Genomic DNA, 14,290 nt, shown 5'->3' on the forward strand with positions numbered 1-14,290 from the left:
AAGAGTCGCAATAATGTCGCACGTGTCGCAAAAATGTCTCACCAATGTCACCCAAGTGTCGCACAAATGTCGCAAAAGTGTAGTGCAAATGTCACACAAGTGTCGCATAGATGTCGCACAAGTGTAGCAGAAGTGTTGCACAAGTGCCGCGCAAGTGTCAAACAGATGTCGCACAAGTGTCGCATAGATGTCGAGCAAATGTCGCACAAGTGTCGCACAAATGTCGCATAGATGTCGCACAAATGTCGCACATGTGTCGCATAGATGTCGAACAAGTGTCGCATAGAGTTCGCACAAATGTCACACAAGTGTCGCAGAAGTGTAGCACAAGTGTCACATAGATGTCGCACAAGTGTCGTGCAAATGTTGCTATAGTGCCGCACAAATGTCGAGCAAGTGTCGCAAAAGTGTCGCGAAAGTGTCACATAAATGCCGAACATATGTCGCACAAGTGCCGAACAAATGTCACACAAGTGTCGCACAAATGTCACATAGATGTCGCACAAATGTCCCACAAGAGTCACATAGATGTCGCAAAAATGTCGCACACGTGTCGCGGAAGTGTCGCACAGTTGTCGCAGAAGTGTTGCACAAGTGGCGCGTAAGTGTCGCACAAGTGCCGCGCAAGTGTCGCACAAATGTCGAGCAAGTGTCGCATAGATGTCGCGCAAATGTCGCACAAGTGTCGCATAGATGTCGCACAAATTTCGCATAGATGTCGCACACGTGTCGCACATGTGTCGCATAGATGTCGCGAAAGTGTCACATAAATGCCGAACAAATGTCGCACAAGTGTCGCAGAAGTGTAGCACAAGTGTCACATAGATGTCGCACAAATGTCCCACAAGAGTCACATAGATGTCGCAAAAATGTCGCACACGTGTCGCGGAAGTGTCGCACAGTTGTCGCAGAAGTGTTGCACAAGTGGCGCGTAAGTGTCGCACAAGTGCCGCGCAAGTGTCGCACAAATGTCGAGCAAGTGTCGCACGAGTGTCGCATAAGTGTCGCACAAGTGTTGCGCAAGTGTCACGCAAATGTCGCGCAAGTGTTGCACAAGTAACAAAATTTACAGTAAAAACGCCGATAACAATTTTATAGATAATTTGATTCTCTACAAAAAAAGTTCTTTAAGTTATGTGGCTCAAGTTATTCGTTCATGTGATATAGGGATTTTATTAATTTTGTAAATAAAATATATTTTTTTTAAAATTCGATCAAATGCCTTTTAATTTTATCTTTAAATGAGTAAATAATTTTCTTATTATTAAATCTATCAATGAAAATACGAAGGATTGAATTTTATAAGCTTCGAAATAACTTTTTAAAAATATTTTATTTACAAAATTAATTAAATTCCTGTATAACGTGAACGAAAAACTTGAGCCACTTAACTAAGAAAACCTTTTTTGTGGAGAATAAAATTTTTTAAAAAATCGTTGGCTGCATTTTTACTGTACATTCCGGTATTTAGTCAATATCAACTAAAAACAAAAATTATCTTTAAGAAAATGCTTTTCAGAACCAATGCACAAAAAACAATTCGAGTCTAAGTAAAATTACCGAGGAAATATTAAAGAGTATCAAATTATCTACAAAATGCCGCAAACGGCGAGCCGATAACCTAAAATGCGGCTGACTTATAGAGAATTAAATCAGAATGTCTACAACAATATTTTCAAGTGGTGAAAAATAAGAAAATAGCCGTTTCAAGCAAATCACCCTAATTTCTATACATTTATAGAATAAAGATATACCAGCTATATTAATTTAAACCCAGATTAAAAATAAATGCGGTTTGAAAAATTAGCCTTAAGTTGAACATTATTTGAACGTATAGGATTTTAATAGGGAAAAATATAGTGGATTTAGCACCTTATGTGGACGAATTTTATGTGAGGTGAGAATATTTCGAAAACCTAATTCTGGAAACCTATACATACTCCATTTTTTCCTTCTATAATAAAGCTGTAAAATTAGAGATTTTTTAACTTTTTTACAATAAAGAAAAATTGTAGAAAAATACGTTTTGATAATTATGTCTAGGAATCACAACACCGCTAGCTTGTAATAATTTAAGAACTTCTTTTTGTTGTGTATCTCTCCTGTTATCTATTATATTTTTCCACTTACGCTGTAAAGAGCCCGAACGAATCTCACCTCTTTCAATGTACATCGTTGCAATAACTAACGACCGCGGCAAACATAAATTATCCTTATTATTAATAGTTATTATTGATCGTTTAAAAATTGTTTCATGAGTCAAAACTACTTTCCCGCAACCCTCAATACCTGAGACAACAGCTGATGTGATAATAAGTCTATCGTCAGTAGTCAGACCGCCGGCACTTTGAGCAACGTTGCTTAGTAAACGCCATAAATCATTCACTGTAATACTGTTTGCTCTTGTAAATTTAGCCCAAATAGCCCCAGCTGTGAGTCTTTCGTAATTAATAGTAAAACCTACGTGATCGTAAGGCTTGCACGACGCTGTTATATACGTGAGAATATCGTTTAAAGCACCTTCAACCCATTGCATATGATTAGATTCTGCAGTAGGCGGAAGGATTCTGATTGTAGTCTCTTTACCTTTAGCTTGAAACTGTCTATATTTTTTAACTATTTGCCGCTCGACTACAAATCTTTGACCTGGGGGTTGTATGTTAATGTAACCATCTGCGTTTTCATCATTTTCACTATTGTTATTATAATTTTTATTTTTATCATCACCGACAAACTGTGTTGATATTGACGGCAAAGAAGCGTGTTCCTTTTTTGCTTTTGATCTTGTTGTTATACCTCCTGATTGTACACCTGAAAATATAATTTTTAAATATTTAAAACTTACAGGTTACAAAATTTATCTTACTATTCAACTGGTAACAAAGTATCCCAAATTCTATTATAATTATTAAGCCGCTGACGCTGTATAAAAGGTACGCTGTTTAGCGCTGTGTAAAATACCTAAAAGTTTACGTTGTATAAAACGTCTTGACTCATCACCGTCATCGTCAGAAATATATGTGAATTGCGGATTATCTTCTTCTTCTTCTTCTTCTTCTTCTTCTTCTTCTTCTAATACAGTTATCATAATATTGTTGAGATCTTCCAGTCATCAGTGATTCTTCCTCATCAGAATCAAATTTACCAGGATCGTCCGAATCTTCATTATCTGTTGGAAACGAGACGTACAAATCGTCAGAGCTAGTAGACAAATTACGCTCACGCTGAACCCCTGTAAAATGATCTATTCTTATCGTTTCGCAACCTGGGTGATAACCAATCCACGGTGCAGCCGTTTGCGTAACTTCCTATGCGATAAAATTATAAAACAAATTCAAATATTCAAACAAATTAAAATGCTTAACCAAATTAATATATTTCACAAAAATTAAAAACTCACGTCATCGGTTTCGATATTGCTATTATAGCTATTGTCTAAGTGCAATAACTCGTCACGACTGTATCGTTCTAAAATAGAATTTTTACATGTTTGGTAAATTGGGAAATTAAGAAAATTAGAAATTAAATTTATCATAAGAGGTGTGTGTACACTTACCGTAGTCCGTCAACAAATCTTGTAAACAATTAGCGTCCGCTTTTTGAGTTTGAAGAATTGTTGACACAACTGTTCGTAAAACGACTGTATTGGTAGTTAGCAGCCCTCTTTTGTACGCTCTTGCTAGTAAACGACATGATGAAAACATCACAAGACGTCGTAATAATCTTATTAAACATTCCCGCGACAATTGCCACCATTTTTCAAGTCTTGTTTCTGTATAAGCTGCCCATGCGCGTAGTGATCTGTCCTTTACATAACGCACCAATTCTAAAAGGGCCGTAATGAAAGGTTTCTGATAGCGTAAATTATCAGGATTTATATTGCTCTGTAAGTTGTACAACACTAGGTATCTCGTCATAAACTAAATAATTATTGAATACCCTACAGCTGCAAATAGAATCATACTCAAGAGTAGGATACGTTTTGCTGATGATGCTGTTTTACGCCTCACGTGTTGTTATGACTACCTTTTTATGTAGAGCTGTATTATTTCAATTTTTCCATTATTACGCATATGTAATTTTCAAGGCCTTGTAAAATTATTGTTAAAAAGAAATTTTAAGTGTGGGTGTTTTGACACGAACTCTTTTAATGCATTTACAAACGTAATAGAAAATGCATACCCTCATAGAAAATTTTAGATAATCCGGCGTAAGTTATTCAAAAGTACCAATGTATATTTTTATTTATTAATTAATCAATCAATTTTATTTATCAGCCTATATACATATACCCCATGAAGTTGCGCGTATTATTAAACTAATATAGAAGCGTAAATTAAAAATGCATAGTTTGCATTTACATGTGGTGGGGTAATAAATGTGGTAAAAGTTGAAACTTTTATAATCTACAACAGTTCTCTTCTGAAGCTTGTGACTAAAACATATCACGCTGCTTTTACAATGTCTTTATCTAGAAAACGACCTTTTAACGAAATGGCTGAGCCAAGCACCTCGCAACAAGACAGCCGTGTACTTCAGTCTTGGGAGAAATTTTATTTTTTATTGACCAGTTCATATAAATTAAACGAGTCTCGTACTAAATCTATAATTGTAGGACTCAAATTGGATACTAAAACATATAAATTTGTGCCGTGTATTGCTATTGTTGATGAAAAATCATGTGGTATAGTGTGTTCGTCAGAAAAGTGGCAGCAATTTACGGCTTTGTTAAAAAAACTAACTAAAAATTTCAATTTGCCTGACGCTCAATATAGAAAGCTGCCTAACGACGCATCATCACTCGAGGGGTACATTTTTCAATATTCGACATTAGGATCAACCTATGGAAAAGCAAAATTATTTACCATCGTGGATGTCACCAATCAACAGGCTGATGCAATGCCCAAATATGTGAGAAAAGTGACAATGCGGCAAAACACAGTGCAGAATATTTACGAGTTTGAAGATCTAATAAATAATCGTTTGAAGCATCTTCAAAAATTATGTGAGCCCTGTAATGAATGTTTGAACCAGTTAATAATACCTGTTAAAGATATAATGCCTCTTATACGTCAAACTTTTGGGGATATCGAGCTATCTGAGGAAATCATTGGTAAATTTGTGATTGGTGGTTTGAAAAATGCCTCTGTAAACGAAAAAATAAAGAGTAGTTTGGAAGCTACACACGGCTGGTTTACCGCTGATTATATGGAGTTAGTTGTGCTCGAATTAATATTATTTTTCACTAAGGACATTATTACCAAAGTTGCGGATTAAAATTTTACTAGAAATTTAAAATTATGTATACAAACGGTCATAACATTGGTTATATAAAATATTTGTGTTATTAAAACATATATGTAAAATTTTATTATTATAAGTTTAAATAAACAGATCTTAACCTTATATAAATATATTATTTTAGAATATTTAATGCTTTTATATTGTTTTAGGAAATAAGCTATTTAAAATATGTCTAAAACGCTTCAAATGAAAATTTATAGTATTTAAGTAATGCAGGTAAATAACTTTGAATTAATAATTAAAATAATGATTTTATACTATTTTAGAAAATAAGTTATTTCAATTGAAAATTTTTAGTATTTGAATAATATACATATATATATATTTTATAAACTACGGTAAGTTATTTTGAATTATAATTCTAATTATAATACTTAAAATTGGTTTTACGCTGTAGCTATATATACATAAATATATATATATATATATATATACATATATACATATATACATATATATATATATATATATATAACTCTACAAATATTGTTGTATTCCTGCAGCAGCAAAACAATAGCTGCGATACTTCTATTATCAGCTAGCACTCGCCTGTCATACAGTTGATAATGTATTATGCTAATTAGCCTTCGCTTAATAAATACTAACTTATCGGCACACGGATAAATTCTTTTCACCTCTGAGAAGCATTAAATAATTTAAAAGTTCAAAGCATTTGAAAATTATGGAATATTTACAAATTTTTACCTTAAAACTAATAAATATATTTAATTTAATTTAAATAAGTTTATTGAGCCTTAAATTTTTGATTAAATCATATATTTTATTAAGTTGTTCTATTAAGTTGCACAGCATACGTTTAACGAGATATAAATCTGCGATGAGGCGTAATTAGAGATGCCTCGATAGAAAGATTCAGTAACTTAGTAATGCATTACGCAGTATAACTTCAACACTCTGTGTCAGAGTACGTAAAAAGTTTAATAATAAAATACAAAAACTTAACAACTTTATAACGAATAAATAACTACAATGGCTGTTTTCATTGGGCTGCGTTATTTTATACTCTGTCTGCTAAATCTGGAAAGACACGTAAGTTAAAATTTTAAATTCAAAATAATATTTTGAACGTATACTTAATAGTCGCTCGTGTTTAAATCCTGAAACAAGTGTATGATCTCGTTGGAGATCTTTGTTACGCTCCGTATTCACCGCTTGAAGGGCTAGATATACTGGACAATATCAAAAAGCTGACGGAGTGCAACTTACCTATAGTACTGGAGCCCCTTTATCTAAGTTTGGAGCGAACTAACGATGTACGCATTCAGCTGTACCTCCAAAATAAGTCGTCATATTTAAAATATAACCGGCAATATGATTATTCTGTCGACATGGAGCCTATAATCGCTCTACATAACCGTATAGAGGCTATTCTGCATTAAATATATATATTTAATAATTATAAAGAAACATGAATAAATAGCGATCATTATAATTGCGGGTAGACAGATGTTTTTGATTATTTAAATTAAACATAGTCTAAGTATTTTTATTACTATTATAAACCTGAAAGGTAAGTAAAATAAATGTTCGTCATTATCATTACAGATAAATATGTATTTTTGAGTGTTTAATTGAATATAGCCTAAGTATTTTCATTAATATTATAAACCTGAAAGGTAAGTAAGATTTTATGTCTATCTAAATGTCTATGTCCTGGTGGAAATTTATATATATTGCTCATGCTTGACGATTTGCGTTCGAAATGTATATATATGTATATATATATATATATATATATATATATTATTCTGCACTGTACGCAATGACCGGCGGACTCGAGGGTGTCCCCACCACGCTCTGCGCTCTACCACCACTTTGTGGTGGGGGGCGCTATAGTTGCACCATACTACTTGTCAATTTCAAGCTTAAGTGGCTATTAGGAAATGTAATGCCAACTTTTGCCACCATTTTTCTTAGAAAGCTGTCGTAAACTTATAAAAATATCAATTTTTTGCGGTCAACTTGACGAAAAGTTCTGGCAGTAAGTGGTTATCAGTTGGCTGCCAACTTGGCTATCAGGGTATATTAACTTTTGTTGTTCAATTTTCTGACTACGTGGCAGTCTTATATGCATATGAGTGCTACTACAATGAAACTTGGCAAAAAGTTCACTACAAACTTTGTTCTTTAACTTTTGCTGTTTAATTTCCGTTTTGTTACGATCACAAATTTATGCATATATAAGACCGACTATGAATACCAGTCTTAGTGCTTTAGCTTAGTCTATAGCATTACTAGTTTAGAGACCACTACCAAACGTAATTGTTTGTTCGAAGCAGTTGGAAAGTTTATTTTAAATAAATAAATTACAAGTATGGAACGTAAGTAAACTAGTAATACACTGGTCACAAAAATTAAGGGATAGAAAAAAAATCCGAAATTTTTAGGTGACTTTCAACATGCTGTAACTCGGTAAAAAATGGTCTCAGAAGAAAATTAAAAGGACCTCAAATCAATTTCAGATCTAGACCTCAAATTTTTTTATCATGTACGGTCCCGGAGTAATCATAAGAAAACCGACAAATAAAAAATATTCAAAATTTTTGCTGGTCTTTCAATAACTCTATGGGCGTCAATAAATTTTTTGAATAATCCGACCTTATGACTCTTTCAGGAAATTATATGCCCTTTGATTTGGCGGCCTTAAAAGTCCCTACGACGATTTAACGCCGAGTTATCATTGATCACAGCAGAAAAGTTCATTTTGGCTTTGATAATCAATAACTCCAGGCGTATTAGTCGTACAGAGAATGGAAGCAGGGTTTTGAAAATTTGAAAACATTTTCTATAAGGCAAAATTAGTGGCTTTTGATAGAAAAATTTTTTTTAAAGCAATATTGTTTAGTAAAAAAAGGTCAAAATTCGCAAATTTAAGGATATTCGGAAATCTAGCTATAACAGGATATAACGAATGAATAAAGGATATCTTGATTTTTTTTCAACCTCAAAGTATCTTGAAAAAAACTCTGAAAATTTCAAATCACTGCGATTTTTGTTTCTTAGTGTCCCGAAGCTTAAAATTTATCGATTTTGTAAAAAATCACCATAATTGGTAGTTTCTCGGTTTTTGTTCATTTTTTCGATTCGAAAATGTTTTTTATTACAGATAAACTTCATTTCCTTAATTAAAATAATTGATTGTCGAAAGAAGGTAAAAAAAAAAATTTTTGAAAAAAAATTTTTTTTTTCAAAAGTTTTTTTTGTTGTATCCGCAATGATTTATCATTGTCAAAAAAAAATTCCTCAGATGTTTTTCTACAGCCGGCATTACCGTTACCCAAAGTGTATGTTTGTTAAGTTGACATTTAAAGCAGATGCAGTTACAGCGGTAAAAAAAAATTTGAGGAATTTTTTTGACAATGATAAATCATTGCGGATACAACAAGAGAAAATCTGGGCGTCGGTTGACCCTGCGGGCCAGCCCCAAAACTTCCCGCTGTTTTCGAGCTCTTTGAGCTCGAAAATACTATTGCATCCCATTCTTTTCGAAAAAATCCGTTTTTAGCTTTTCTATCTCCCACGATATCTCAAGAACGAATCGACCGATTTCGATGTTTGAGGCGGCAATCGACGTGTTTCATTGGGTTCTAGAGCTGATTAGAGTTTGAAGTCGATCGTTCGAGTCGTTTCTAAGGAATCAATAGAAAACAAAAAAAGAAAAAATTTTTTTTCCGTAATTCGCCAATATTTTCGAATCTACTTGATCAAATGATCTGAAATTTTCAGAAAAGTTAATGGCCAACAAGCTCTTTCGATTGCCGCCTTGACCATCCAAATCGGTTTATTAGTTAAAAAGTTATAAGCCGGTTTTTTTTTTTTCAATTTCCTTGATCAAGGAAATGAAAGTTTTCGGTAATAAGAAACATTTTCAAATCGAAAAAATTAACAAAAACCGAGAAACTACCGATTATGGTGATTTTTTGACAAAATCGATAAATTTAAGGCTTCGGGGCACTAAGAAAGAAAAATCGCAGCGATTTGAAATTTTGGGGTTTTTTCAGGACACTTTAAGGTTAAAAAAAACGAAGATATCTTTTGTTCATCCGTTATATCCGAAGTTATAGCAAGATTTCCGAATATTTTTAAATTTGCGAATTTTGACCTTTTTTTACTAAATAATATCGCTTTAAAAAAATTTTCCTCTCAAAAGTCACTAATTTTGCCTTACAGAAAATGTTTTACAGTTTTCAAAACCCTGCTACCATTCTCTGTACGACCAATACGCCCGGAGTTGTTGATTATTAAAGCCAAAATGGACTTTTTTGCTTTGATCAATGATAACTTGGCGCTAAATTGTCGTAGAGACTTTTTCAGGCCGCCAAATCAAAGGGCATAAAATTTCCTAAAAGAGTCATGAAGTCGGATTATTCAAAAAAATTAATTGACGCCCATAGAGTTATTGAAAGACCAGCAAAAATTTTGAAAATTTTTTTATGTCGGTTTTCTTATGATTACTCCGGAACCGTGCATGATAAAAAAGTTTGAGGTCTAGATCTGAAAATCAGAAACTTGAGGCTACAATTTGCTTTTTTTAATTTTCTTTTGCGACCATTTTTCACCAAGTTACAGCGTGTTGAAAATCACCTAAAAATTTCGGATTTTTTTTTCTATCCTTTAATTTTTGTGACCAGTGTAATTTGTGTTTTTAATAAAAAATGTTTTCTTTTAACTTTACTAGACACAACATGCTCGCTTCGCTCGCCTTCATTCTTTCAAAAATCCCGCCACTATCTCAGTCGACCAATCGACAACCGAATAAAATAGTCACAGAAGTGACGTAAAACGATACGACATCCGGTCATCAACTTTTTAGAAGAGGATACTATAATTTAATTTTATAGTTTTTAAAGAAAAAAGAACGAGTGAGATGATGAAACTTTTAGAGAATCTTGAAAAAATTTTTGAGCTAGATGAAGAAAAATTGAAACCTGCTGATGAAGTGAGTGTTACTTTTATATTTTTTAATTTATCAATAATATTGTATAATGAGTATAATAATTTCATGATTATTATTAATTATAGAAAATAAAAGATTTGAAAATAGAGAAAGAGCGATTAGAAGCAGAAGTCGAAACGTATAAGTCATTGTATGGAAAAATTCAATCAACAAACCGTAATTTTTATCGACGATCTGAAATAACATATAACGTTCACTACTATTTTCCACAACCCACGGCGGAGTGTGGTGTGTGCAAAATAGCCGTTATGGCCCACCGATGGTAAAAAAACTGAAAATAAAAATAATAAACAAAACAAAATATCCTTTGGAGATGCCCACAATCCCCACTGGACACAGCTCTTTTCAGGCTGGGTTAGAAAACCGAATTGGGCGCCAGTTCGTGTACCCCCACGAACAAAATTTACTCAATAATAAAATAAGATGAAAATGAAAAAGGAAATAATAAAATCAGAGAGCAGTTTCAGATGTAGGAAAAGGATAGCAAGAAAGAAATAGAATACAGTAAATAAATAATATAAATTAAATAAATCCCGGGTTGGTAGCCATTTATCAACCCAATATATTTTAAATTATTATATTATTCCCATCGGGTATTAACAAAACAATAATGCCAATAATAATAATTTACTTCAACATAAACTCTTAACTACTGGTCAAATAACGCACAATAATAATTCTAAAAATTAAACGACTTGTTGTCACTCGCACGTGATAGCAAATAGATATAAATAATTATAAATAATAATGTTGCGCACGCTAAATTCAATTGAACCACAACTTGTAATTATATAATACACATAAATTAATTTAATACTTTAAACAATTGTAACTATTTACCGCAAATAATAAATGATCGCTGATACTAGCAGTAAATAGTTACAGCAAAATAATGAATACTCAAAAATAGTATTTACGCCATAAATCATCAGTGTTCAGAAATAATAAATAAATAATTGTTCATAATCAACGCAAAATAATAAGAAATAATCACAAATAATAATTACACCAATGTAAATATTTACCGCAAATAATAATTGATCACTGATAATACTATTTAATATTTAACGCAAAATAATAAAGAAAATAGTAAAATATTTAACTCAAAATAATACAGAATGATCGCAAATAATAATTACATACAGGTAGATATTTACCGCATGATAATAACTAAACACAAATACTATAATCTCAGTAAATCATGAATTTTCACAGATAATAATTAAAAGATTCGTAAATATCTACCGCAAATAAAATAAAACATTCCCAATAATATTCAAAAATTATGATGAATAATAAATGTAAATATTTTTAGTTATTTACCGCCAAACCATATGAACAGTCACCATATAATTAATCAATAATAAAAATAATAATTATTAGTTTTCCAAGTTTTGGAAAATTTTACCGCTGGGATAAACAAGTACGCAAGTATTTATTTATGTTGAACTTTACTATAAGTATTGCGCTCTCTCTCACTCACACTCGTAAGATATACAAATGGCCACCAACGCGGGAACAAATTACACGCCAATGTATAATGCACAAAGGTACTCACACTCATCGTTGTAATATAACACTCGTACCGGTTCCATTGGTGCTAATTATTACTTCGACAATGATTATTGCAAAACCCAAAAACAATTTTTATTGCCAAATGGCCAATACACTTTATAAATTTCAATTATTGCCAAATGGCGTCTCAATAAAATTATTTAACAGCAACAGGCACACACCCTGCTCGTACAAATGATTATCCACGTCTGACCACGACAGCACGTGTTTTTCACGCCGGCACTTTGGCCGGCGCCATGTTATTCTCTATCTCACTCTAACCAATGGAAAAATATACCTGTCGCATGTTAATTTTTACAACAACACCAACATAATGCATGACTTGTTTCGTGTAACTTGGCCCATTCCCGACATTAAATGACCACTCTCACATTTCAGAGCCACTTATCAATAAAATTTACAGATGAATCTCGCATTGATTTATTCATAAACTAGTAAATTTATTTATAATAAATAAATTTACTGATGCCAACTTGTAGATCACTGGAATGCTTGATGTTTTTATTATTTATTTTCTGAGCTCCGGTGCTCGCAATTATAAAAATGATTATATTTTTATAGAGAGTTATGAACCCTTAATGTAATTAATTAATTACTTTTATTTATTTACTCGAGATGAGTGCAAATTCAATTGATTATAAGAAACACGTGGTTTCACTTGAAAGTATATGAACGCAAGAATAATGGCGTCGGTCTTCTCGACACGAGGCAGGAAAAGCTTACGCGCATGCGTCGCACTGCGCAAGTCAAGTTTTAATTGCCAGACACTAGGCCCCAGTAGGTGCTGCCTCTATTTGCCGGATGTGCAACTACATTCAAATTTGAATGTAGTTGTAATTACGCAACATTCCGCCCGCCATCAGCAACAGAGTTGATGATTGATGAGCCCCGGAGTACTTGATCTTTTGGTGAGCATGTCATTGAACCAGTTGAGTTATTATTCGTCATCTTCTTGAGGTTCTGGTTCAATTGGGAGGAGTGCAAGCTTCGTGATTGGACGAGTGAGTGTTGAGTTCACTGTTTTAAGCGTAACAACCCTGGTCAATCCATCTTTGCCAGGGTGGAGTGCGATAATACGAGCGAGAGGCCACCTGGTTGGTGGAAACCTTTCGTCAGTGAGTAATACAAGTGACCCAACTTGAATTTGATGAGTTGGACGTTGCCACTTGGTGATTGCCAGTTGTCTTTGAAGATAACTTGTAGACCAATGATTCCAGAACTGTTGAACACGTTGTTGTAGAAATTGCCATCTAGACAATCGAGAACTATTTGTATCGATGAGTGCTGGTTCAGGAATCATGTTGAGTGCTCGTCCAATTAAGAAGTGACCGGGAGTGAGTGCATCAATGTCATCTGGATCTTCCGTGAGTGGCTCCAATGGTCTTGAATTCAATATAGCTTCAATTTGCGTAAGAAGAGTGGTAAGTTCTTCAAACGTAAATGAAGACTTTCCCACTGATCGAGTAAGATGATGTTTGAGTGATTTGACAGCAGCTTCCCACTTTCCACCCATGTGTGGAGCTGGTGGTGGATTGAAATGCCAAGCAATACTGTTCACAGTGATGTGATCCAGTATTTATCTTGACTCTTGAGTTCCTTGAGTGAACAGACGGTTGAGATCAGTTTCAGCGCCTTTGAACGTCGTTTCGCAATCGCTGTAGAGTGCTGAGCAGATGTCTTGTCGGCTGATAAATCTGCGGAGTGCTGCGATAAACCCACTAGAGCTGTAGTCGCTGACTACCTCTAGATGTACCGCTGACGTAGAAAGGCAGACAAAAACACAAATCCAGCCTTTGTATGTTTTTGCTCCTCGGTGTCGCCAATTTTTGAGCGTTATTGGACCAGCATGATCAACTCCAGTGTAAGTGAATGCAGATGATGGAGTGACTCGTGATACTGGTAGCTGACCCATGAGTTGTTGAGCTCTATCAGCACGATGTCGTGCGCATTTTATACATTTGAGTATAATTGAGCGTACTGGTTGTCTACCGCCAATGATCCAGTACTTTTGTCGTATGAATGCAAGAGTTAGTTGAGTACCACCATGCATGGTACGCTGATGAGCATCAGAGATGATGAGTTTAGTGAGTGCCGCATTCCGTGGTAGAATAGCAGGATGCTTACTTTGGTCTTGATTTGGAGAATTTTCCAATCGTCCACCTACTCGAATGATGCCGTCGGTGTCAATAAATGCAACCAATCGAGCAAATGGATGACCATTTGGCCATGGTGCGTGCTTGGAGTACATGTTGATCTCGTTTTGTTTTGATTCACTTCAATATTTAAAATTAAATTTAAATTCAAATTTAAGTGGGAATGTGAGATGCTGGGACGCTAAATTGGCGGGATTGAGATTTTGAAGTTTTGATATTAAAATTAATATTTTTTAACACTTATTGTAGTTTTATTATATTAATAAATTAATCATTTATT

General features: G+C 33.7%; 1 protein-coding gene across 1 annotated transcript; it reads right to left on the reverse strand.

The window, feature by feature from the left end:
• Positions 1-13,433: 13,433 nt before the first annotated feature.
• LOC130676306 (uncharacterized) lies at positions 13,434-14,105 on the reverse strand. Its single transcript, XM_057482458.1, has one exon. The coding sequence runs from the start codon at positions 14,103-14,105 to the stop codon at positions 13,434-13,436; it is 672 nt and encodes a 223-aa protein (XP_057338441.1).
• Positions 14,106-14,290: the final 185 nt, after the last annotated feature.

The sequence above is a fragment of the Microplitis mediator genome, chromosome 10, assembly GCF_029852145.1.
Source record: "Microplitis mediator isolate UGA2020A chromosome 10, iyMicMedi2.1, whole genome shotgun sequence".
NCBI lineage: Eukaryota > Metazoa > Arthropoda > Insecta > Hymenoptera > Braconidae > Microplitis > Microplitis mediator.

Excerpts from the sequence above, each read along its gene's own strand:
- LOC130676306 (XM_057482458.1), bottom strand. The coding sequence starts at position 14,105 with ATGTACTCCAAGCACGCACCATGGCCAAATGGTCATCCATTTGCTCGA.